Below are 22,619 nucleotides of genomic sequence, written 5' to 3' on the forward strand. Positions count from 1 at the left end.
ATTAGGAACAGTGTGGCCAGCAGGAGCAGGGAGGGCATTGTGCCCCTGGACTCTGCACTGGTTAGGCTGCACCTTGAGTCCTGTGTCCAGTTCTGGGCCCATCAGGTTAGGAAAGATGTTGAGATTCTGGAAGGTGTCCAGAGAAGGGCAAGAAAGCTGGGGAGGGGTCTGGAGCACAGGCCTGTGAGGAGAGGCTGAGGGAGCTGGGGTTGCTTAGCCTGGAGAAGAGGAGACTCAGAGGAGACCTCATTGCCCTCTACAACTACCTGAAGGGAGGTTGTAGCCTGGAGGGAGTTGGTCTCTTCTTTCAAGCAACCAGCACCAGAACAAGAGGACACAGTCTCAAGCTGCACCAGGGGAAGTTTAGGCTGGAGGTGAGGAGAAAGTTCTTCCCAGAGAGAGTTGTTAGCCATTGGGATGTGCTGTGCAGGGAGGTGGTGGAGTCACCATCCCTGGAGGCATTCAAGAGGGGATTGGATGTGGCACTTGGTGCCATGGTCTAGTCATGAGGGCTGTGGTGACAGGTTGGAGTTGATGATCTTTGAGGTCTCTTCCAGCCTTGGTGATACTGTGATAATAATTAAAACAAAATTCAACAAAAATAGTTAATGCTTTGAAAAGAAATCAAAAAGCAGCACTGCCTGTGAGTTCAGTGCTTGTCATCTGGCTTTTAATTAGAGCTGGAAAAGTAAACCAGCAATTCACTTGCTGTGGGATGAGAAGTTGAAGGTGACACTGATGCAGGCACCAAGATGCTCAGAGCTATGCACTACGCAGGTACAGCAGCAGCAAAATAAATGAGGCCTGAAGAAATTAAATGTTTGCTTATTAGGGTAGTTAAAGCCTCCAATTCAATTCACATATTGGCTAAATGACTGCCAATAATCTTCTTCCTTGATAAATATTCTTGAGGTTTTTCAGACCTTAATGAGAAGAGAGGCTTGCTGCTGGCTGCCTCCAAAGACAATGTGTGGAAACAGGCTACGAAATTCACTGCAACGTGCTCACAGCCAGCAGGGATGGTACAAAGCCTGGCTGAGGACCTTCTCCTTGCCCTCCTTTTACTTCCCATTCTCTCCAAACTGATGTTGTCCTTTTAAACTGATGCCTCATCTAGTGCATAATCCCCTGGAAGGGCCAGCTCCAGGTGCCCCTGCCAGGTGAGATGTTCGTGGGATAGAGCTGCCAACAGAATCACACAGAATGCCAGCAGGGTGGGGGTTGGAAGTGACCTCTGGAGACCATTTAGTCTGCCTAAAGTAGGGTCACTCAGAGCAGGTTACCCAACATCACAATGTCCAGGGGGGTCTGGAATCTTAGGACAAGGAGCAGTGGATGTAAGCTGTACCACAGGAAGTTTCACCTCAACACAAGAGGCAACTTCTTTACTCTAAGGGTCACAGAGCCCTGGAGCAGGCTGCCCAGAGAGGTTGTAGAGTCTCCTTCTTTGGAGACTTTCAAGGCCCAGCTGGATGCATTCCTCTGTGACCTGAGCTAGATTCTACGGCCCTGCTCTGGCAGGGGGGTTGGACTTGATGATCTCTTTGGGTCCCTTCCAACCCCTGACATCCTGTGGAATCACTCCAGAGAAGACGACTCCACAACCTCTCTGGGCAGCCTGCTCCAGGGCTCCAGCAACCTCACACCAAAGAAGTTTCTCCTCATCTTCAGACAGAACCTGAACATGATGACCAGAGGGATGGAGCACCTCTCCTACAAGGACAGGCTGTGAGGGTTGGGTTTGATCAGCCTGGAGAAGAGAAGGCTCCAGGGAGACTGTGTAGCTGCATTTCAGTATCCAAAGGGGACCTACAGGAAGGCTGAGGAGGGACTGTTTAGGAAGGCCTGTGGTGACAGGATAAGGGGCAATGGTCTGAAACTGGAGCAGGGTAGATTTAGGCTGGACATTAGGAGGAAGTTTTGTACAGTGACAGTAGCACAGTATCACCAAGGTTGGAAGAGACCTCAAAGATCATCAAGTCCAACCTGTCACCACAGACCTCATGACTACTAAACCATGGCACCAAGTGCCACATCCAATCCCCTCTTGAACACCTCCAGGGATGGGGACTCCACCACCTCCCTGGGCAGCACATTCCAACAGCTAACAACTCTCTGTGAAGAACTTTCTCCTCACCTTCAGCCTAAACTTCCCCTGGCATAGCTTGAGACTGTGTCCTCTTGTTCTGGTGCTGCTGGCCTGGGAGAAGAGACCAACCCCCACCTGGCTACAACCTCCCTGCAGGTAGTTGTATCACAGAAGCACCAAGGTTGGAAGAGACCTCAAAGATCATCAAGTCCAACCTGTCACCACAGACCTCATGACTAGACCATGGCACCAAGTGCCACATCCAATCCCCTCTTGAACAGAAAAACCCTGGAACAGGCTGCCCAGGGATGGGGCAGAGGCCCCTTCCCTGGAGACATTCGAGGTCAATCTTGATGAGGTCCTGGGCAACCTGATCAAGTTGGAGGTGTCTCTGCTGACTGCAGGGAGGCTGGGCAAAGATGAGCTTCGGGGGTCTCTTCCAACCTGATGCATTCAGTGATTCATCCTTTTGACTCAGATGCACTAAAGATCAGTCTTCACCAAGATACTCTGATGCTGAGCAGGAATTTCATTCCTTCATACGCAGGCAGTGACGCACCTAAGGAGCTCAACCAAAATACCTTCCCCTTCCTATGGATTTCTGCATGACTAAATGCACACAGAACCTCCCTTTGCCTGCTGGATGAGCTGAAAGGATTGCATTCAATTTTCTGCTTTCATCTTCAGAATGCTCCCAAGACATTAATCCTCAGGAAACATTGTTCCTTCACGTGTCTAATAAGGAAGGCAAACACGACACCTGCCTTCGTTCCCTGGCGTCACCACATCGTTAATCCTTCCCCCCTGCTCCTGCATCCATTCATCCCTGCTCCAGGACATTTGTAACTGCTGCAAAACACCTTTGGAATTGTTAAATGTTATCAGCAGTGGAGTGCTGCCTTCATGCACTGTGCAAAACAGGAGAGAGAATGGCTGGGGAAATGAGGAATTTTTTATACCTAAATCCACAGGTTGTAGGGAGGCAGCGCAGAATTTGGACACTGCTGTGTGGCCAGCAGGGCAAGGAATGTTCTCTTCCCACTCTACTCTGCCCTAGGGAGGCCACATCTGGAGTACTGGGTCCAGTAGTGAACTCTCTAGTTTGAGAGAGGCAGGAAACTACTGGAGAGAGTCCAATAGAGGACCCACAAAGATGCTGAGGGGACTGGATGAAAAGGAAAGGCTGAGACACCTGGGGCTGCTTAGCCTGGAGAAGAGCAGCCTGAGAGGGGATCTGATCAATGCTCAGCAAGAGCTTAAGGGTGGAGGCTAAGAGGACAAGGCCATGCTCTTTTCAGTGGCAGGACAAGGGGCAACAGGCACAAATTGGAACCCCAGATGTTCCATCTCAATATGAGGAGAAAATTCTTTGTGTGCTGGAGCCCTGGAGCAGGCTGCCCAGAGAGGTTGTGGAGTCTCCTCCTCTGGAAAGATTCCAAACCCACCTGGCCATTGTGATCTTGGGCAAGCTGCTGTGCTTTAACAGGGGGGTAGGACTGGATGATGTCCTGAGGTCCCTTCCAACCCTTCCTTCTGTGAAGGAAAAAGACCAAACTCCTGGGTTTACATTGCAAGCTGTCATGTGAAGGGATAGGACCTTGGAGATAAACACACTCTGTTCTCCTCACAGTCCAAAGCTTCTATCTGGAAACATCCAGTTCAGCAGATACATGAGGCAGCCCTGAAGCAAACTCCTCATCATGACATCATACCCACAGGAAGAATTTCTTCCTAACATCCAGTCTGAACCTCCCCTGGCACAGCTTGGGACTGTGCCCTCTTGTTCTGGTGCTGGTTGCCTGGGAGAAGAGACCAGCCCCTGCCTGAAGGGAAGGAATTAACAGACCTGCTCTGCCACAAGCTCTCCCCATTTATAGCAAGTGGCCCAAGAGAAGCAGCAAGCACTGAGGCAACATGACGGAGCAGAGAAGGAAGAGACAGAAACCAGCACTAACCCCTAAATATAAATCCCAGTGAGGTCCCAGTAGTGTGCTGTACTTATGGCTAAGCTGCCACAGCATTAAGAAGTCAGCCTGCTGTTCAACTTGCCTGCTCAAACTCTTCCATGTCCACCTCGCCGTCGCCGTTCAGATCGAACATCTTGAAGGCGATTTCAAAATTCCTCTGGGGAGCTACAGGAAAAAAACACACCAAAGCACAGCACAAAAACTCACAGTTAAAAACCAGAGAGCAGTTAATGAAGGCACAGAAGCTTAATAAAAGAGGCACAAGTTCAGGCTGGGTCTATCCAAAAGGAATTTTCCATAATTCTTTCAAGAGGAAAATGCAGCTCTCGGGAACTTTCAGGTACGAGCTTCACGGTATTCCTTTTGCCAAAGGAGCTTGGGAGGAGGAGGAGAATTCTCTTGCACAAAAGTTGTTTCATTTATAGGTGGAAAAAGCACACCAGCAAGACACCATGGGTGATTCTCTTGGTGCCATGGGTTAGTTGTTTAGGTGGGTTGGATGGGTTAAAGGGTTGGACACGATGATCTTGAAGGTCTCTTTCAACCTGGTTTATTCTATTCTATTCTACTCAGCTCTGGGGAGACCCCACCTGGAGTACTGCCTCCAGTTCTGGAGCCACTATTACAAGAGGGATCTGGAGGTGCTGGAAGGTGTCCAGAGAAGGGCCAGGAGGATGAGCAGAGGGCTGGAGCACCTCTCCTGTGAGGACAGACTGAAGGAGTTGGGGCTGTTCAGTCTGCAGAAGAGAAGGCTCTGAGGTGACCTCATTGTGGCCTTCCAGTATCTGAAGGGGGCTACAGGAAGGCTGGGGAGGGACTGCTCAGGATCTCAGGTAGTGATAGGACCAGGGGGATGGAATGAAGCTGGAGGTGGGGAGATTCAGGCTGGATGTGAGGAGGAATGGGCTGTCCAGGGAGGTGGTCGAGGCCCTGTCCCTGGAGGTGTTTAAGCCCAGGCTGGCTGAGGCTCTGGCCAGGCTGATCTAGTGTGGGGTGTCCCTGCCCATGGCAGGGGGGTTGGAACTAGCTGATCCTTGTGGCCCCTTCCAACCCTGACTGATACTATGACAATCAACAGAAATTGCCACAGCAGCGAGAGCTGCAGCCTGCCCCATCGCTCTCCTACCAATCTGGCCAGAGGACGTTGCTCTGGCACTGCAGAGCCCTCTCCAAGCTTTGTGAAGCAGCCAGTGGGTGAGGAGCAGGCCTGGACTTTGGGTAATGCTCTTCCAGACTCAGCTCATCTGACTAGGCTGATTTAAAGAAGCCATTACCAACTCTGCCTCAGTCCAGAGGCAGAGATAAGACATGAGCTGGAGCTCCCCAGCTGAGACACATTGGAGACAGCACAGTACCTTATCTTTCACTGCATTTAGGCTGTCTTGTCATGGTTTATTTAACCAGAGCACTGCAAAAACATCACTTCCCAGCCACCCATCACACAACACCATGTTCTTTTCCTCTGCATCCCTCCAAAGAATTCCAGTACTTTTCCACTTAGAATCACAGAATTGTTAGGGTTGGAAGGGACCTCAAGGATTATCTACTCCCAACCCCCCTGCCATGGGCAGGGACACCTCACACTCCAGCAGGTTGCTCACAGCCACATCCAGCCTGGCCTTAAGAACCTCCAAAGATGAGGCTTCCACCACCTCCCTGGGCAACCTGTGTGTGAAGCTGGAGGTGGGGAGATTCAGGCTGGAGGTGAGGAGGAAGTTCTTCCCCATGAGAGTGGTGAAGCCCTGGAATGGGTTGTCCAGGGAGGTGGTTGGGGCCCTGTCCCTGGAGGTGTTTAAGCCCATGCTGGCTGAGGCTCTGGCCAGGCTGATCTAGTGTGGGGTGTCCCTGCCCATGACAGGGGGGTTGGAGCTAGCTGATCCTTGTGGTCCCTTCCAGCCCTGACTGACACTATGATAGTATGATACTATGACCTTTGAGGGCCCCTTCAAACCCCATGCAATCTGTGGAACTGGGGTTGGAACTGGATGGCCTTTAAGGTCCTTTCCAACCTCAACCATTCTATGAATCTATAGGTGTCATATTAAATGCTCAGTTAAAATCTAGCCCCTTTTTTTTTGTTCTGAGGATGGCTTTTTCCCACCCAAATCTGGCAGGAGGATGTAGGTCACTGGTGAGGTTCATCCTCTTTCAATCTCATCTGTTGCAATTGACCTCTACTATTTCTTGTGGATGCTCAAAAAGTATAACTGAGCTTCTGCAACTAATATTCTGCATTAAGGCACCTCCTAGATGAAGGTGGGAGGGAGAAATCACTCAGAGAAAATACAATTAAGATGGAATTAACTGAACTGTGGTTGTACCTTAGTTACAGCTTCAATTTAAGGCCAGGAGGTTTTTACATCACAGGATGTTAGGGGCTGTAAGGGAGCCTCTGGGAAGCCCAACCCCCCTGCCAGATCAGGACCATGGAATCCAGCACAGGTCACACAGGAATGCATCCAGAGGGGTCTGGAAAGTCTCCAGAGAAGGAGACTCCACAACCTCTCTGGGCAGCCTGTTCCAGTGCTCTGTGACCCTCAGAGTGCAGAAGTTTCTCCTCATGCTGAGGTGGAAGCTCCTGTGCTGGAGTTTCTATCCATTGCCCCTTGTCCTATCCCAGGGTGCAGCTGAGCAGAGCCTGTCCCCTCCCTCCTGACCCCCAGCCCTCAGATATTTATAAACATTGATCAGGTCCCCACCCCAGTCTTCTCCTCTCCAGCCCCAGGTCCCTCAGCCTCTCCTCACAGGGCAGTGCTGCAGTCCCTTCAGCATCCTGGTAGCTCTCCGTTGGACTCCTGTTTTCCCCCTTGCTGTGATGAAGTGCAGCACTTCATCAGGACCAGACTCAGCCACTATGTTAATGAGATGACTTTTCCCAATCACTTGGTGCCTTAGCCAGATGTATGACAACATTAAACTCAGTGACAGGAACGGGCTGTCGCTGCCTGCTTGATCTATCTGGCGCACGGAGCCGTGCCGTCAGCAGCTCCGGGGCTCCACTTTCCTCCTGCCAATCCTTCAGGCTCCGAGTTCCAAACACCACGTGCACAGGCCACGGCTCCTGTGACCACAGCCATTGCCAGCAGCACGTGGTTGGCTGATCCTCCCTTCCTTGCACACCCCTGCAGCAGCAGCTGTGCCTCCACCCTGCTTCTTCACCCTGCCTGCTGGCACAAGGAGCCCTTTGCTGGCCATCCCTCCTCAATTCGGTGTTAGATGAGCTGGAATCAGGGTGTCCAGCAGCCCCCCACACCAGCCTTGTCTAGTTGAAGATGTCCCTGCTGACTGCAGGGGTTTGGACTGGATGACCTTTAAAGGTCCCTACCAACCTAAGCCATTCCATGAGTCTATGACACAATCTAATTAAAGGGCTTTCTGCAAAACCACTCCTCAGGATCCTCCCCTGCCTCCCTCCCCTCTTCCTCACAGCCTCTCCCTTCCCTCCCCTCTTCCTCACAGCCTCTCCCTTCCCTCCCCTCTTCCTCACAGCCTCTCCCTTCCCTCCCCTCTTCCTCACAGCCTCTCCCTTCCCTCCCCTCTTCCTCACAGCCTCTCCCTTCCCTCCCCTCTTCCTCACAGCCTCTCCCTTCCCTCCCCTCTTCCTCACAGCCTCTCCCCTCTTCCACCATTTCCAGAGCTGAATACCTCATTTCCTTGAGAAGCAACACTATTAAGCACCTTCTATCTCAACACCACATCTAGCTTGATCCACTCAAATTACAAGCACCAGATGAAAGCCTGGACACAATTTCTCCTTACTGGCCCCCCAAAATCAAGCCAAAGAGTTATTTCTACTCTGAGGTAATAAGGGACCGTATCAAGCTTTAATCTAGTTAGAAGATCACACAATGCCTTGAGTTGGAAAGGACCCTTAGAACAGAATAGAATTAACCAGGTCACAAAAGACCTTTGAGATCATTGAGCCCAACATATCACCCAACACCAGCTAATCAACTAAACCATGGCACCAAGCACGAGCCAGCAGTGTGCCCAGGTGGCCAAGAAGGCCAACAGCATTCGGGCCTGCATTAAGAATAGTGTGGCCAGCAGGAGCAGGGAAGGTAGCGGGTGAGGGTAGAGTCAGTCATCAGCAAGTTTGCAGATGACACAAAGTTAGGGGCAGATGTTGGTCAGTTAGAGGGTAGAAAGGCTCTGCAGAGGGACCTCGACAGACTGGACAGATGGGCACAGTCCAATGGGATGGCATTCAACAAGTCCAAGTGCCAAGTGCTGCACTTTGGCTACGGCAATCCCATGCAGAGCTACAGGCTGGGGTAAGAGTGGCTGAGAGTTGCCAAACAGAGAGGGACCTGGGGGTGCTGATCGACAGCCACCTGAATATGAGCCAACAGTGTGCCCAGGTGGCCAGGAGGGCCAATGGCATCCTGGCCTGCATTAGGAATAGTGTGGCCAGCAGGAGCAGGGAGGTCATTGTGCCCCTGGACTCTGCTTTGGTTAGGCCACACCTTGAGTCCTGTGTCCAGTTCTGGGCCCCTCAGTTTAAGAGGGACATTGAAACACTTGAACGTGTCCAGAGAAGGGCAACAAGGCTGGGGAGAGGCCTTGAGCACAGCCCTATGAGGAGAGGCTGAGGGAGCTGGGGTTGCTTAGCCTGGAGAAGAGGAGGCTCAGGGGTGACCTCATTGCCCTCTACAACTACCTGAAGGGAGGTTGTAGCCAGGAAGGGGTTGGCCTCCTCTCCCAGGCAACCAGCACCAGAACAAGGGGACACAGTCTCAAGATGTGCCAGGGGAGGTTTAAACTTGAGATGAGGAGAAAGTTCTTCACCGAGCGAGTCGTTCGTCATTGGAATGTGCTGCCCAGGGAGGTGGTGGAGTCCCCATCCCTGGAGGTGTTCAAGAGGGGATTGGATGTGGCACTTGGTGCCATGGTCTAGTCATGAGGTCTGTGGTGACAGGTTGGACTTGATGATCTTTGAGGTCTCTTCCAACCTTAGTGATACTGTGACACTAAGCTTCCCCAACCCCCTAGAAAAAGAACAGTTTAGGATCTCATCTTTCTTCCCCCATTCTCTGTGCCCAGGCACAGGGCTGCATATTCTGAGATTGGAAAAATCTGTTCCTTTTTGTTAGAAACTGGAGTTTTGGTTGCCTTCCCCCCTCCCCCCTCCCCTTCCTTTAAGGAAACATGTACCAACACATCCCACTTGTGCAGACACATGTTGAAGAGAGAAAGCAAGATGCTTATCAACTTGCCCTCACAAAGCCCATCCCCTTCCTCTGCCTTCTCTAAACAGACATGTTCAAGGGCAGTTTAGCAAAGCTCCAGAAGAGAGCATCATCTGCAAAGTTCAAATGCACACTTCAGCAGCAACTGAAAATCACTAACTAACTGAAATCTGCAGGCTCAGTATTTTCTAAGGACAGGGAAGGAAATTGGCTTTACATTAGCAAATTTAATTACTTCATTCCTTCAGCTAATGAGTGGCACTGCCTCTTTCCTCCTCTGATCTGCATATCTAACTCCAATTACTTCTAATGACACTTAAGTCCAACAGACCTGAGTCTGAGCCAGAGAGATCAGAGGGCACTGAAGACAATTAGCTCATCCTGCTCCTTCTGGCTGTGATGCTTCTGACTTGAGATTTAGCAGGGAAGATTCATCCCCACAGCAGCTGACCCCCCACTTGCTCAACCTGCCCCTCATCTAAGGGGTGCTTACATCAGTCTGTAGACCCTCCAGTTCTCTTCTTCCTCTTGGTCTTACACCCTCCAGATGCTTGCAGACCATGAAAGCAGCAGATACTGCTTTGGCCAGCTAAATGTAGCCCTCCTTTTCCTCCTAATTTCTTCTGCCCCCAATTTGACCATTAATGACTGCAGCTTCTCTACATTTCATAGAATGGTCCAGGTGGAAGGGGCCTCCAAAGGTCTGGCCCAGTCTGACCTCCCTGCAGTCAGCAGGGACATCCCTGACTACATCAGGTTGCCCAGGGCCTCGTCGAGCCTCACCTTGAATATCAAAAGGAATGAGGCCACAGCCACCTCCCTGGGCAACCTGTTCCAGTGTTCCACCACCCTCAGAGTGAAGAACTTCTTCCTGATATCCACTCTAAATCTGCTCTTCTCTGGTTTTAAGCCATTGCCCCTTGCCCTGTCACTGCAGGCCTGTGCACACAGTCTGTCCCCATCCTTCCTGTAGCCCCCTTCAGGTACTGGTAGACTGCTACTAGGTCTCCCCAGAGCCTCCTCCAGGCTGAGCAACCCCAGCTCCCTCAGCCTGTCCTTGTAGCAGAGGCGCTTCAACCCCTTGATTATTTGCATGGCCCTCTTCTGGACTCTCTCCATCAGGTCCATGTCCTTCCTGTGTTAAGAGCTCCACACCTGGACACAGTACTCCAGGGGAGGTCTCACCAGAGCAGAGCAAAGTGGCAGAATCCCCTCTCTGGATCTGCTGGCCACGCATCATCTGATCCCAGGATGTGATTTGCCTTCTGGGCTGCAAGCACACACTGACTGCTCAGGTCCAGCTTCTCATCCATCAGCACCCCCAAGTCCTTTTCCTCTGGGCTGCTTTCTATCACCTCATCCCCCAGACTGTATTGATAGTGAGGATTGTTCCAGCCCAGGTGCAGGACCCTACTCTTGCTCCCCCATTTCCACATGGCCTCCTTAATTAAGACACCTCAAAATGACTGCAATATTCCTTCTGTGATGGTGATCAAACCTATTTAGAAGTCTGTTTGGTTCCCATAGGGCACAATGCCTGCCTCCAAGAGAAAACTGTTTCTGCATTTCCCCCAAAAGCTCTGCTGCCTTTCCAGCTGCCTGGGATTTTGCAGGCTACTTCCACACCATTATTTTTGCCATAATTAAGAACCAAGATGTTGCACTACAACTCATTTCTTTTGGGCAATGGGTTAGGAACTGGGCAGGACCAACTGCAGGTCCTTTCCTAGTTGTATTTCTAGTCTTTAGGTGTGCAGAAGGAGTCAGTGGCTTACTAATGATCCCTGCACTCCATTAACACAAACAAAAACATGCTACTACAGCCCACATCAATATAATTAATGAGTCTTTGAAATATAAGCTTTGAAATATAAGTAACTCTATCTAGAAAGACTGGGTTGAATTTCACTGTGCAAGTGTGGAGTTAAAAGCAAATGTGTATGGAATTTGAGGGTACACACATAGAACCATAGAATTGTTAGGGTTGGAAGGGACCTCAAGGATAGGCCAGCTCCAACCCCCCTGCCATGCCCAGGGACACCTCACACTCCAGCAGGTTGCTCACAGCCACATCCAGCCTGGCTGCGAACACCTCCAGGCAGGAGGCTTCCACCACCTCCCTGGGCAACCTGTGCCAGTCTCTCACCACCCTCCTGGGGAAGAACTTCTTCCTAACATCCAATCTCAATCTACCCATTTCTATTCTTTTGCCAATCCCCCTAGTTCTATCACTCCCTGACACCCTAAGAAGTCCCTCACCAGCTTTCTTGGTTGAAAGCATTCTGGAGATCCATAGCCCCACCAGCTCTACACATCAAGCTGCTTTTGCATTGAATGGATTGGGTTGGAAGGGACCTTTAAAGGTCATTTAGTCCAACTCCCTGCAGTCAGCAGGGGACATCTGCAACTACAGCAGGTTGCTCACAGCCCCAAACAACCTGGCCTGGAATGGTTCCAGGGATGGGGCTTCCACCCCCTCTCTGGGCAACCTCAGCCAGTGTCTCACCACTCTGTAAACATGTAAAACATTTCTTCCTCCTCTCTAGTCTCAATCTTCCTCTTCTAGTTTAAACCATCACTCCTTGTCCCATTGCAACAGGCCCTGCTAAAAGTCTGTCCCCAGATTACTTATCAGCCCCTCTAAGCACTGGAAGGCCACTAGAAGGTCTCCCCAGACCCTTCTCATCCCCAGGCTAAACAACCCCAGCTCTCAGCCTGGCCTCACAGCAGAGTGCTTCTAGCACTCCCATCATTGCTGTGACCTCCTCTGCCTTTCTCCAATGGGTCCATGTCTCTCCTGTGCTGAGGATTCCAGAGCTGGCCCCAGCAGCACTATAGGTGGGGTTTCAGCAGAGCAGAGGGACAGAATCCCCTCCCTGCCCCTGCTGCTGGGGATCAGCTCAGGACATGGCTGGATCTGGGCTGTGAGCACCTGATGCCAGCTCATGTCCAGCTTTTCACCCACCAGCACCCAACTGACCTAGGAGTTCATGCAAGGGGTAACTGACATTTGTCTCAACTCATTTCTTCAAGTGCTTGGGAATGGAGAGGCAGGGAAAAAAAACCCAACACAGCTCCAGAACCACAAGCATCAGTGTTATGAAGATGAGCAGCCTTCAGCAGACAAACAGCTGGTGAGCAGCAGCAGTGACCACACTGAAGAAACCCACTCTCTCCATCAGCATGAAGCCCTAGGGAACCCCTGAGGGATCAGATGGGTTGATTAGGCCTCTTTAAGTCAATTATGTGATTTTTAACTATTTTAGATTATTCAGCAGGCCAATTTGCAGCACTCCATTGCTCTTTATTGCCATTTATGCTCACCAGAAGCAATGCATTCTCAAAGACAGTAAGTGCCCACTGAGGAGGAAAGCCACATTTGCTCTCCTTTGCTTGGATGACCTTCGAGGCTCCCTTCTAACCCAATGCAATCTGTCAATCTGTAATCTCATGAGGTTCAAGAAGGCAAAGAGCAAGGCCATGCACCTGAGTTGGGGCAACCCTTGATATCAGCACAGGCTGCAAGATGAGGAGACTGAGAGCAGCCCTGAAGAAAAGGACTTGGACCCCCAAGTGCTGGTGGATGAAGAGCAGGACACGAGCCAGCAACAGGCACTCACCTCCCCAAAGGCTGATGGCATCCTGGGCCCTATCAAAAGTACTGTGGCCAGCAGATGGAGAGAGGGGATTCTGCCACTCTGCTCTGCTGTGGTGAAACCTCACCTGAGTACTGTGTTCAGCTCTAGGGCCCCCAACACAAGAGAGGCATGGACATGATGGAGTGGGTCCAGAGGAGGGCCACCAAGATGATCAGAGGGCTGGAGCACCTCACCTACAAGGACAGGCTGAGAGAATCAGGGCTGTTCAGTCTGGAGAAGAGAAGGCTCCAGGGAGACCTTAGAGCTACACTTCAATATGTGAAGGGGACATACAGAAAGGCTGGGGAGGGGCTGTTCAGAAGGGCCTGTGGTGATAGGATGAGAGGTAGTGGTTTGAAGCTGCAGCAGGGCAGATTTAGGTTGGACATCAGGAGGAAGCTCTTCACAATGAGAGTGCTGAAATCCTGGGACAGGTTGAAATCCTGTCCCTGAAGACATTCAAGGTCAAACTTGATGAGGCCTTGAGGAACCTGATCTAGCTGGAGAAGTCCCTGCTGATTGAAGGGGGGTTGTGCAAGATGACCTTCCAGGGTCCCTTCCAGCCTTGTGCAATCTGTGATTCTGGCATCACAAATCCCACCTACGTTTGCTTCCAGGGCAGCAGCACCAAAGAGTATTTCCTCCAGAGGTCCCTGCAGAGCCCCCAGCGCTATTTCTACCTGATTGCTTTCAACTATGATGTTCATGAGCAGGTAAAAACCAATGCCAGCAACCCCCAAACCCCTCCTTTGCTCTGATGTTTGCATTTTCCCCATGTAGTGGAAGGGGAGGCAAGACTCGATGTGGCCCTGGGCAGCCTGATCTAGTTGGAGGTGTCCCTGCTGACTGCAGGGGAGTTGGACAAGAGGACCTTTGAGGGTCCCTTCTAACCCAATGCAATCTCTGTGAATCCTCTGACTGCTTCTTCCCCATCTGCCTGAAAACTCAGACAAATCTATGTATGTAGGCCATAATACACCAAACCTGCAAAAAAAGGTAAGACATCTGTCTCCACGGATTTAGGAAGGGCAGGTCCTGCCTCTCCAACCTGAGCTCCTTCCATAATCAGGTGACTGCCTGCCACCCCTTTTCTGTTCTCCAGTATGGGAAGCCTGCAGGCAGAAGCAGGATGCTGAGCCAGAGAGCCCTCAGTCTGACATGAAGCAACCAGGCTGGGAAGTTGGGATATGCCCTGGAAGAGAATCTCTGTGCTGCCCAGATACATGTTGAAGATCCCACACAGAAGCAACTGAGCTAGCAGAAAGGTACTGAGGACATCTCTGCACCATACTGGGGGGATGAGATGGATCCATGCAGGTAACTGGAGGCTCTTCAAAGTTTGAAGACAGAATTAACATGAACAGGACCACAAAGAAAAAAATTGCTGCAAACTCAAAGCAACATTCTACCTGCTTTTCCTTGTAGTAATGAGCCCCATGGCAATCTGTGCTGCTCTGGAGGATGAAAACAGCACTGGTAAGCTGACAGACCTTACTTGGGGCAGGGAAGAAGGCTGAAGACATCCACGTCAACCAGCAACACACATTCAAAACAGCCACACTGCAAAGACAACCTGCAGATCATGCTGCCTGTGCACAGCAGTGTAGGAGAGCATGACAGGCCATTTCCATCACAGGGACCTGATCAGGGCTCAATATCCAGCCAGAAAATGATTCCCAGATCTGGATGGCTTAGGATTTATTTCCTATGCAGGGCAAAGGGAAAAATAAATAGAGGTGAACCCATCCTAGGCAAGAAACCTCTTGCCCCCAGTAAGGGGCAAGTGCACCATGCAGGAGATGAAGGCAGGAGGAGCTGCAGGTCTGCTGCAAGAGCTCTGGCAAGAGACTAATGACTTTGGTTTGAGCCAAGCTATTTAATCCTCCATCCAGGAGGAGTAAATCCAGGCACAGCGACAGTCCAATTACAGCAACACCACCGACAACTTCTTCCAATGCCCAGCTCCCTTCAGTGCCTGTTAATCAAGTCAGCATTAGCACTCCTGGACAACAGACCAGGTTGGCTCTGAAATTAAAGTTGCTGATGATGGAAGAGCTCTTTCCCTCCTTCCTCCACCTGTCCTGCAAGACCAAAAGTAAAATCCTCTCTGGTCAGGGAAGTGATGGCTTTGCTCTCCTGTGATGTTGTGCCTGAGGAGGTTTACAGGACCACGGGATGTTAGGGGTTGGAAGGGACCTTCAAAGATCATCCAGGCCAAACCCCCTGCCAGAGCAGGGCCTTATTGCCTACCTGAAGGGAGGTGGGAGGTTGTAGCCAGGTGGGGGCTGGTCTCTTTCTCCCAGGCAACCAGCACCAGAACAAGCGGACACAGTCTCAAGCTGTGCCAGGGGACATTTAGGCTGGAGGGGAGGAAGAAATTCTTCCCAGAAAGAGAGATTGGCCATTGGCATGTGCTGCCCAGGGAGCTGGTGGAGTCACCATCCCTGGAATTGATTAAAGTAAGACTGGATGAGTCCACTTAAGTGCCATAGTTTAGTTGATTAGATGGTATTGAGTGATAGGTTGGACTCAATGATCTCAAAGGTCTTTCCCAACCTGCTTAATTCTGTATTTTGTTCCTCTTCCTACTGATGGACTGAATTTAGGGAGTAGAACCTCAAGCAATGCTCAGCTGAAGGAAATGTTTTAGCTCTTGTGGGCCACAAAAGCTAAAAGCTAAACCATGTCCTTCTATCAGCTGAGCATTGCTTGAGGTTCTACTCCCTAAATTCAGTCCGTCACCTACCTCCGCCCCAAGACACAGGGAGCTCCCAAAGCGACAGGAACCGTGTGGTATCCTCAAGGCCACCCAGCTCCCTCTGCCTTCACTAGAAAGCTGACTTCCTGAAGCAGTTGAATGCTAATTTATTAGTTGTTTTAAAAATACACTTCCCCAGAAAGATGGCAGCTGATGAGAACAGACAGTGCTGGAGTGAGAAATCGCTGGTAAATAAAACATGGTGACAGACTTCATCTTCCACGCGATATGCAAACAGCTCCTCATGAGCAACATACAGATGAAGCCTCTCTCCTCCTCTCCCTCCCCAACAGCTGCCACGTGGCTCACATTCCCCAGAATACAACTGAACTGAGCTCCAGCTGAAGCTGCAAAGACAAGTGAAATTAAAAGCTTGGGCAAAGTGCTCTCAAAACCCAGTAGAGCCAAAGACTGCAGAAACAATTCTGTGAGTCTTGGAAAGACAGAGAATGATAAAATCACTGAGCTTGGAAAAGATCTCTAAGGTCATCAAGTCAAACCATCAACCCAAGACCACCATGTCCATTAAAATATGTCTCAAAGTGCCATGTCCACACATTCCTTGAATACTTTCAGGGATGGCCACCTTATTGTGGCCTTCCAGTATCTGAAGGGGGCTACAGGAAGGCTGGGGAGGGACTGCTCAGGATCTCAGGCAGTGATAGGACTAGGGGGAACGGAATGAAGCTGGAGGTGGGGAGATTCAGGCTGGAGGTGAGGAGGAAGTTCTTCCCCATGAGAGTGGTGAAGCCCTGGAATGGGTTGTCCAGGGAGGTGGTTGGGGCCCTGTCCCTGGAGGTGTTTAAGCCCAGGCTGGCTGAGGCTCTGGCCAGGCTGATCTAGTGTGGGGTGTCCCTGCCCATGGCAGCGGGGTTGGAACTAGATGATCCTTGTGGTCCCTTCCAACCCTGAGCTATGATACTATGGTGACTCCACCACATCCCTGGGCAGCCTGTTCCAATGCCTGACCACTCTTGCAGGAAAGAAATGTTTCCCAATATCCAAACCTCCCCTGGAACAATTTCAGGCCATCTCCCATCTCCTCTTGTTCTGTCACCTGACACTGGGGAGAAGAGACCAATCCCCACCCAACTCCAACCTCCATTCAGGGAGTTGTAGAGAGCTCCCTTCAGCACCCCACAGAGCACAACATGAAGCCTGCTGGGTTTCTGGTTTTCAGAGAGTAGCATCAATCTGTTTTGAACTCAATAACCCAAACCAGATCAGGATTAACCTCTCTACATCACTTCTGAGCACAGCAGAGGGAGCATCTCGGGGCTGGACAGATGGGCATGAGATTGAACACATCCAAGTGCCAGGTTCTGCACATTGGCCACGACAACCCCAGGCAGAGCTACAGGCTGGGGTCAGAGTGGCTGAGAGCAGCCAGGCAGAGAGGGACCTGGGGGTGCTGATTGACAGCAGCCTGAACATGAGCCTGCAGTGTGCCCAGGTGGCCAAGAGAGCCAATGGTATCCTGGCCTGCATCAGGAACAGTGTGGCCAGCAGGAGCAGCAGGGAGGTCATTCTGCCCCTGTACACTGCACTGGTTAGGCCACACCTTGAGTCCTGTGTCCAGTTCTGGGCCCCTCAGTTTAGGAAGGAGGTTGACTTGCTGGAATGAGTCCAGAGAAGGGCAACAAAGTTGGTGAGGGGTTTGGAACACAGGCCTATGAGGAGAGGCTGAGGGAGCTGGGGTTGCTTAGCCTGGAGAAGAGGAGGCTCAGGGGAGACCATCTTGCTCTCTCCAACTACCTGAAGGGAGGGTGTAGACAGGCAGAGGTTGGTCTCTTCTCCCAGGCTGCCAGCACCAGAACAAGAGGACACAGTCTCAGGCTGGGCCAGGGGAAGTTTAGGTTGGATGTTAGGAAGAAGTTCTATACAGAGAGAGTGATTGCCCATTGGAATGGGCTGCCTGGGGAGGTGGTGGAGTCACCATCACTGGAGGTGTTCAGGAGGAGACTTGATGGGGTGCTTGGTGCCATGGGTTAGTTGTTTAGGTGGGTTGGATTGGTTGATGGGTTGGACACAATGATCTTGAAGGTCTCTTCCAACCTGGTCTATCCTATCCTATTCCCAGATCCAATCTCTCACTCTCCTTCTGTTTGCCCTGCTTTGATGCCACTTTCCTTTCTCAACACACAGTGGCTTTCAGCCAGTTGGTACAATCTATAGCCTGCTCTTGTCCAGAGACCTCCTTAGTGTTTGGGTTATTTAAACAACCCTGTGAGAAAACCAATATTGAAATGTCAGGTTTGAGATGTACTTTCCTCAAGCTATTTTATTTATTGCCCAGGGAAGGAAAAATAATCAGGAGCTACTGGATTCCTGCAAGATCATATTCACTGGTGGGAGGGTAAACCAGTGTGGCATAGAATTTTCCATCTGGCCAGAGGGCAAGGTTTAGTTGGGAGTTCTGTTTCCATGCAAGAAAACTCTTCCTCTAGGGCATCACAGTTTGACAGTAGCTCCAGAGAAGCTCCTCCACCTTCAATGACTATTCAGCAAACTCCCCAAATACCTAGAAGTCAACCAGCAAGTCACAGAATACTTCCCCCCCCACCCCCCTTCTTCTTTTCTTCTCCCCCATGATGTCTTTTGAAACCTCCTTCCTTGCCCACTCCTCAAAGCACAGACCACCCAGTCCCATCTCCTCTTTTTAGGCAGATCCCCTGGTAGCTGGGAACACAGTTAAAAGCCCACAGCCAAGTGGAGTACAACCAATTCTTAGAATCATAGAATCAACCAGGTGTAGGAAAAGACCTCAGAGATCATCAAGTCCAACTTATCACCTAACACTTCCTGACAACTAAACCATGGCTCCAAGTGCCATGCCCCATTATTTTTTGAACACCTCCAGGGATGGTGACTCCACCACCTCCCTGGGCAGCACATTCCAACAGCTAACAACTCTCTGGGAAGAACTTTCTCCTCACCTCCAGCCTAAACTTCCCCTGGCATAGCTTGGGACTGTGTCCTCTTGTTCTGGTGCTGGTTGCCTGGGAGAAGAGACCAACCCCCACCTGGCTACAACCTCCTTTTAGGTTCTACCCACACAGCCCTCCAAAACAAGGCTGGCTGCTACTCTAGCACAGGGTGATCCCTTTTATTCTCACAACAAAGAAATCAAACCAAAGCAAGAACATTTTCTCCTGCTGCTGCCTGCAGAAGCACATGAAATTAATTCTGTGCCCTGTGTACTTGATGAAGGGGGTGTTCACCCCCAGCACAGCCATCAAGGCAAGGGCATGACTGGTTGCTAAACCAGCTCCAGAAATGCAATACTGTGGGCTGGTGAGGTCACTGTCATCTGTGGAGACTCAGATGGAAAGCTCTTGCTACTCAAGTAAAAACACCTTAGATTATTGGGGCAAGACTGATGTAAGAAAAGAGAGGCAAAAGTCTTCAGAGGCAATTCTGAGACTGAGGCAAACACACAAAAGCAGCTGAAAATCAGAAGGCTCTCTGTCTCAAACTGGCTTGAACTGCCAGTGTTTGCTTTCATGACATGAATATCTCACACACATCTTCTCACCATGTCCACTTGATAAACAAGACCTTGAATGCCACTTCTCCCTTGTAACAGATCCTCCTAGGTGCTGTGTTCAGTAAAGGAAGAGCTGCCTCCTGCAGCATGTACAGCATGCAGGAATGGGGCGGGGGGGGACACACAAAAAACTTTCAAGGCCTTGTTTGTTGTCAAATGGACATGGTGAGAAGATGTCTGTGTGATATCATGTCATGAAAGCACACACTGGCAGTTAAAGTCAGCTCAAGCCAGTGTGTGTTTGCATCGTGGTGTTACAAACCATCAGTGAAACACTGCTGATTACTCCCTGAGCAGCACAGGGCAGGCAGCAATGGGAGCCTACAGTACACTGGGAAGTGCCCAGCTTTCCAGTTCCTGTGATGAGGACATCATGAAACAGATTTTTTTATACTGAGGATGGTGAAAGAGTCTGGTGGGTGAAAAACTGAACATGAGCCAGCACCATGCACTCACAGCCCAGAGTCAGCGGCGTCCTGGGCTGATCCCCAGCAGCGTGGGCAGCAGGAGGGAGGGGATTCTGCCCCTCTGCTCTGCTGAAACACCACCTACAGCACTGCTGGGCCCAGCTCTGGAGTCCTCAGCTCAGCACAGAAAGGGACCTGATGGAGTGGGGACAGAAGAGGCCACAGCAATGATGGGAGGGCTGGAAGCCTTCTGCTGTGAGGCCAGGCTGAGAGAGTTGGGGTTGTTCAGCCTGGAGAAGGGAAGGCTCCATGGAGACCTTCTTGTGGCATTTCAGTACTTAGAGGCCTACAAGAAAGCAGAGGACAGACTTTTTAGCAGGGCCTATTATGACAGGACAAGAGATGGTGGTTTTAACCTAGAAGAGGGAGACTGAGACTTAAGAGAGAGGGAAGAAATATTTCACACTGAGGGTGGTGAGACCCTGGCGCAGGTTGCCTAGACAGGTGGTAGAAGCCCCGTCCCTGGAACCATTCCAGGTCAGGTTGGTTGGGGCTGTGAGCAATCTGCTCTAGTTGCAGATATCCCTGCTGACTGCAGGGGGGTTGGACTGGATGACCTTCAAAGATCCCTTCCAACCCAAACAAGTCTAATTCTGTGATAAGACTAAATGGTCAAGTATTCTCTCTCTGGTTCTGCTGCTGTAGGTTTTGGGTTGGTTGGTTTTGTTTGTCTGTCTGCCTGGTTTTTGCCTGAAAATAAAAGGTCCCAAGTTCACCTGGACAGTGCCATACTCCCCATTACCCCCCATTTTCTAACAGGGCCAAAAAATAACTGGCATTTCTGTTGATTTTCCTGTTTATGATGTGTCCCTTCCCAAGCAGCTAGAGAAGCTTTGCAGGTCAGGTTTGCAGCCTGCTTTCTCTGCAAAGAAAGTCCAGAAGTGCCATCTGACGTTACCAAAGGCATCAGGTTTCACCGCTTCTTGCCAACAAAGCAAACTTTTAACTGCCAGCACTTCGAGTGCAGAAGACTTTGCTGGAACAGATTAGAAGATCACAGAAATATCACAGATGCAAGTCAAGTATGGCAGGGTGAAAAGACAGAAGGTAGCTAATGATACTTGTTGAAATGTAAACAGCTTTGCTTCCCTCCTCATTGAATTACATCATGCACAAGCCTGAGCTCACCCCAGTGAAAATACAGCTGGAGAAGAGAGTTTGAACAGTCTTATAACCAGTGAAGAACTGGAAAGCAATATTCATCCCAACACAAGAATATCACAATATTGGAACCAGTTTTGAGCTCCCCAGTTCAAGAGAGACAGAGATCTACTGGAGAGAGTCCAACTGAGAGGTATGAGGATGACTGTGGGACTTAAAAGACTGAGAGCCCTGGGGCTGTTTAATCTTGAGAGAAGAAGGCTGAGAGGGGATCTGATCAAGGTCTATAAATATCTGAGGGGTGAATGTCAGGATGAAGGCGCCAGGCTTTTTGCAGTGGTGCCCAGTGACAGGACAAGGAACAAGGGGTACAAGCTGGAACACAGGAGGTTCCACCTCAACATGAGGCAAAACTTCTTTACTGTGAGGGTGACAAAGCCCTGGAGCAGGCTGCTCAGAGAGGTTTTGGAGTCTCCTTCTCTGAAGACTCTCAAGACCTGTCTGGATGCACTTCTGTGTGACCTGCCCTAAGTGATCCAGCTTTGGCAGGGGACTGGACAATCTCTGGAGGCCCCTTCCAGCGCCTAACATTCTGTGACTCTACGATTCCATGAACACAGCTCTCAACCCGTCTCCATTTACTGTTTTTAAGCAGGTCAAATGACTCAGTGGGGAAAAAAATAAATAATAAAGAACTGCCACATTTTCAACTGAGAAATAAGTCCTCAGGAGTCATCGATCTGCTTTGTCTTTCTGAAGCACTCCGAGCTCAATCTAAGCCAGATGAAGCAGGAACAATTATTCCCTCATCTCGAGTTTCAAGCGCTCAAGAACTCCTTTTGGGGAAATGCCTTTTAGGGACAAACAACAGCAAACTCATTGCTTGTAAACCTTCTAAACTGAAAAAAAACAAACCAAACCCCAAAGAACCCCACAGGAATTGCAGAGAGAAAAAAACCCACACTCCCCAGTGTACTTACTGGAAAGGACAGTCGTGAGGAAGATGTAGTCTGAAAAAGAAATGAGCCCACACTCTCCAAGGGCGTAAAAGATGCTGTCTTCATCAGCAAACTTCTCCCTCTCCTGGGATAACTTCTGTTTGTTCACCCCCAAAAAGAGAAAAAAACAGCCAGCAGTTAAAGAGAGAAATGGGAGGCTTCATCTCTCCCCTTACCACTAACAAGCCATTCTACACACACACACGCACACCTCGGCCATCTCCACATTCAGCGGACCTTTTCCAGCCTTCAAATAGGGCAGAAATGCTCTGCTAAGAGCTTCTCCATCTCAAGGAATTGCACAGGATTAATCAGCTGGTTTAGCCCAGCTGAAACAGGGACAAAATGATCTGCTTAAAACTGGCTGAATCTTTGAATTATGAAAATCACGTTGCTGGATAGTTTTTTTTTAACCCAAGATTGAAAGGGCAATTATTATCCTTTGTTAAGAGTGCTTAAGTTGTACTCTCTTGTGGCAGTAGCTAAGAAAACCGATTCACATCAACATAAAGAATGATCCAAGTTATCAGAACCATGTCGTTATCAGGAGCACACGGTTCAGGAGTGAGCTGAGCAAGCTGGACCAGGACTGATACCAATCTCAGCCTCTCTTTCTTGCTCCAGCCCTTTCTCAGCACCTTGTTTTAAGCAGAAAATCCCACCTAGTTTATCAGCTCACCTCCCTGACTAAGCTCAGAATCCAAGACCCTTTGATCTGCTGAAGCTTCAAAGACTGAAAAGGATCCATAAAAGTGTTAGGTGCTGCACACTGCAATCCACACCAGTGACCCATTTTGAGAACACAGCAGGAGGTGGCACACAAGCACACACACACACACACACACACACAGAGGGAGGAAAAGGA

The 22,619-nt window shown here is 50.2% G+C and overlaps 1 protein-coding gene across 2 annotated transcripts in view; it reads right to left on the reverse strand.

The window, feature by feature from the left end:
- The window catches only part of MICU1 (mitochondrial calcium uptake 1), a 144,349-nt gene that overhangs the window by 36,209 nt on the left and 85,521 nt on the right, over positions 1-22,619 (reverse strand). For both annotated transcript variants that reach the window (XM_068140357.1, XM_068140356.1), the window contains 2 exons: positions 21,737-21,851; positions 4,139-4,221 (listed from right to left, as the gene is read on the reverse strand). In XM_068140357.1, coding sequence (XP_067996458.1) covers positions 4,139-4,221; positions 21,737-21,851 — 198 coding nt within the window. The remainder of the gene's footprint in view (positions 1-4,138; positions 4,222-21,736; positions 21,852-22,619) is intronic.

This window comes from Melanerpes formicivorus, unplaced genomic scaffold, assembly GCF_026170545.1.
Source record: "Melanerpes formicivorus ecotype bairdi unplaced genomic scaffold, bMelFor1.0.p_v2 SCAF_6, whole genome shotgun sequence".
Lineage (NCBI taxonomy): Eukaryota > Metazoa > Chordata > Aves > Piciformes > Picidae > Melanerpes > Melanerpes formicivorus.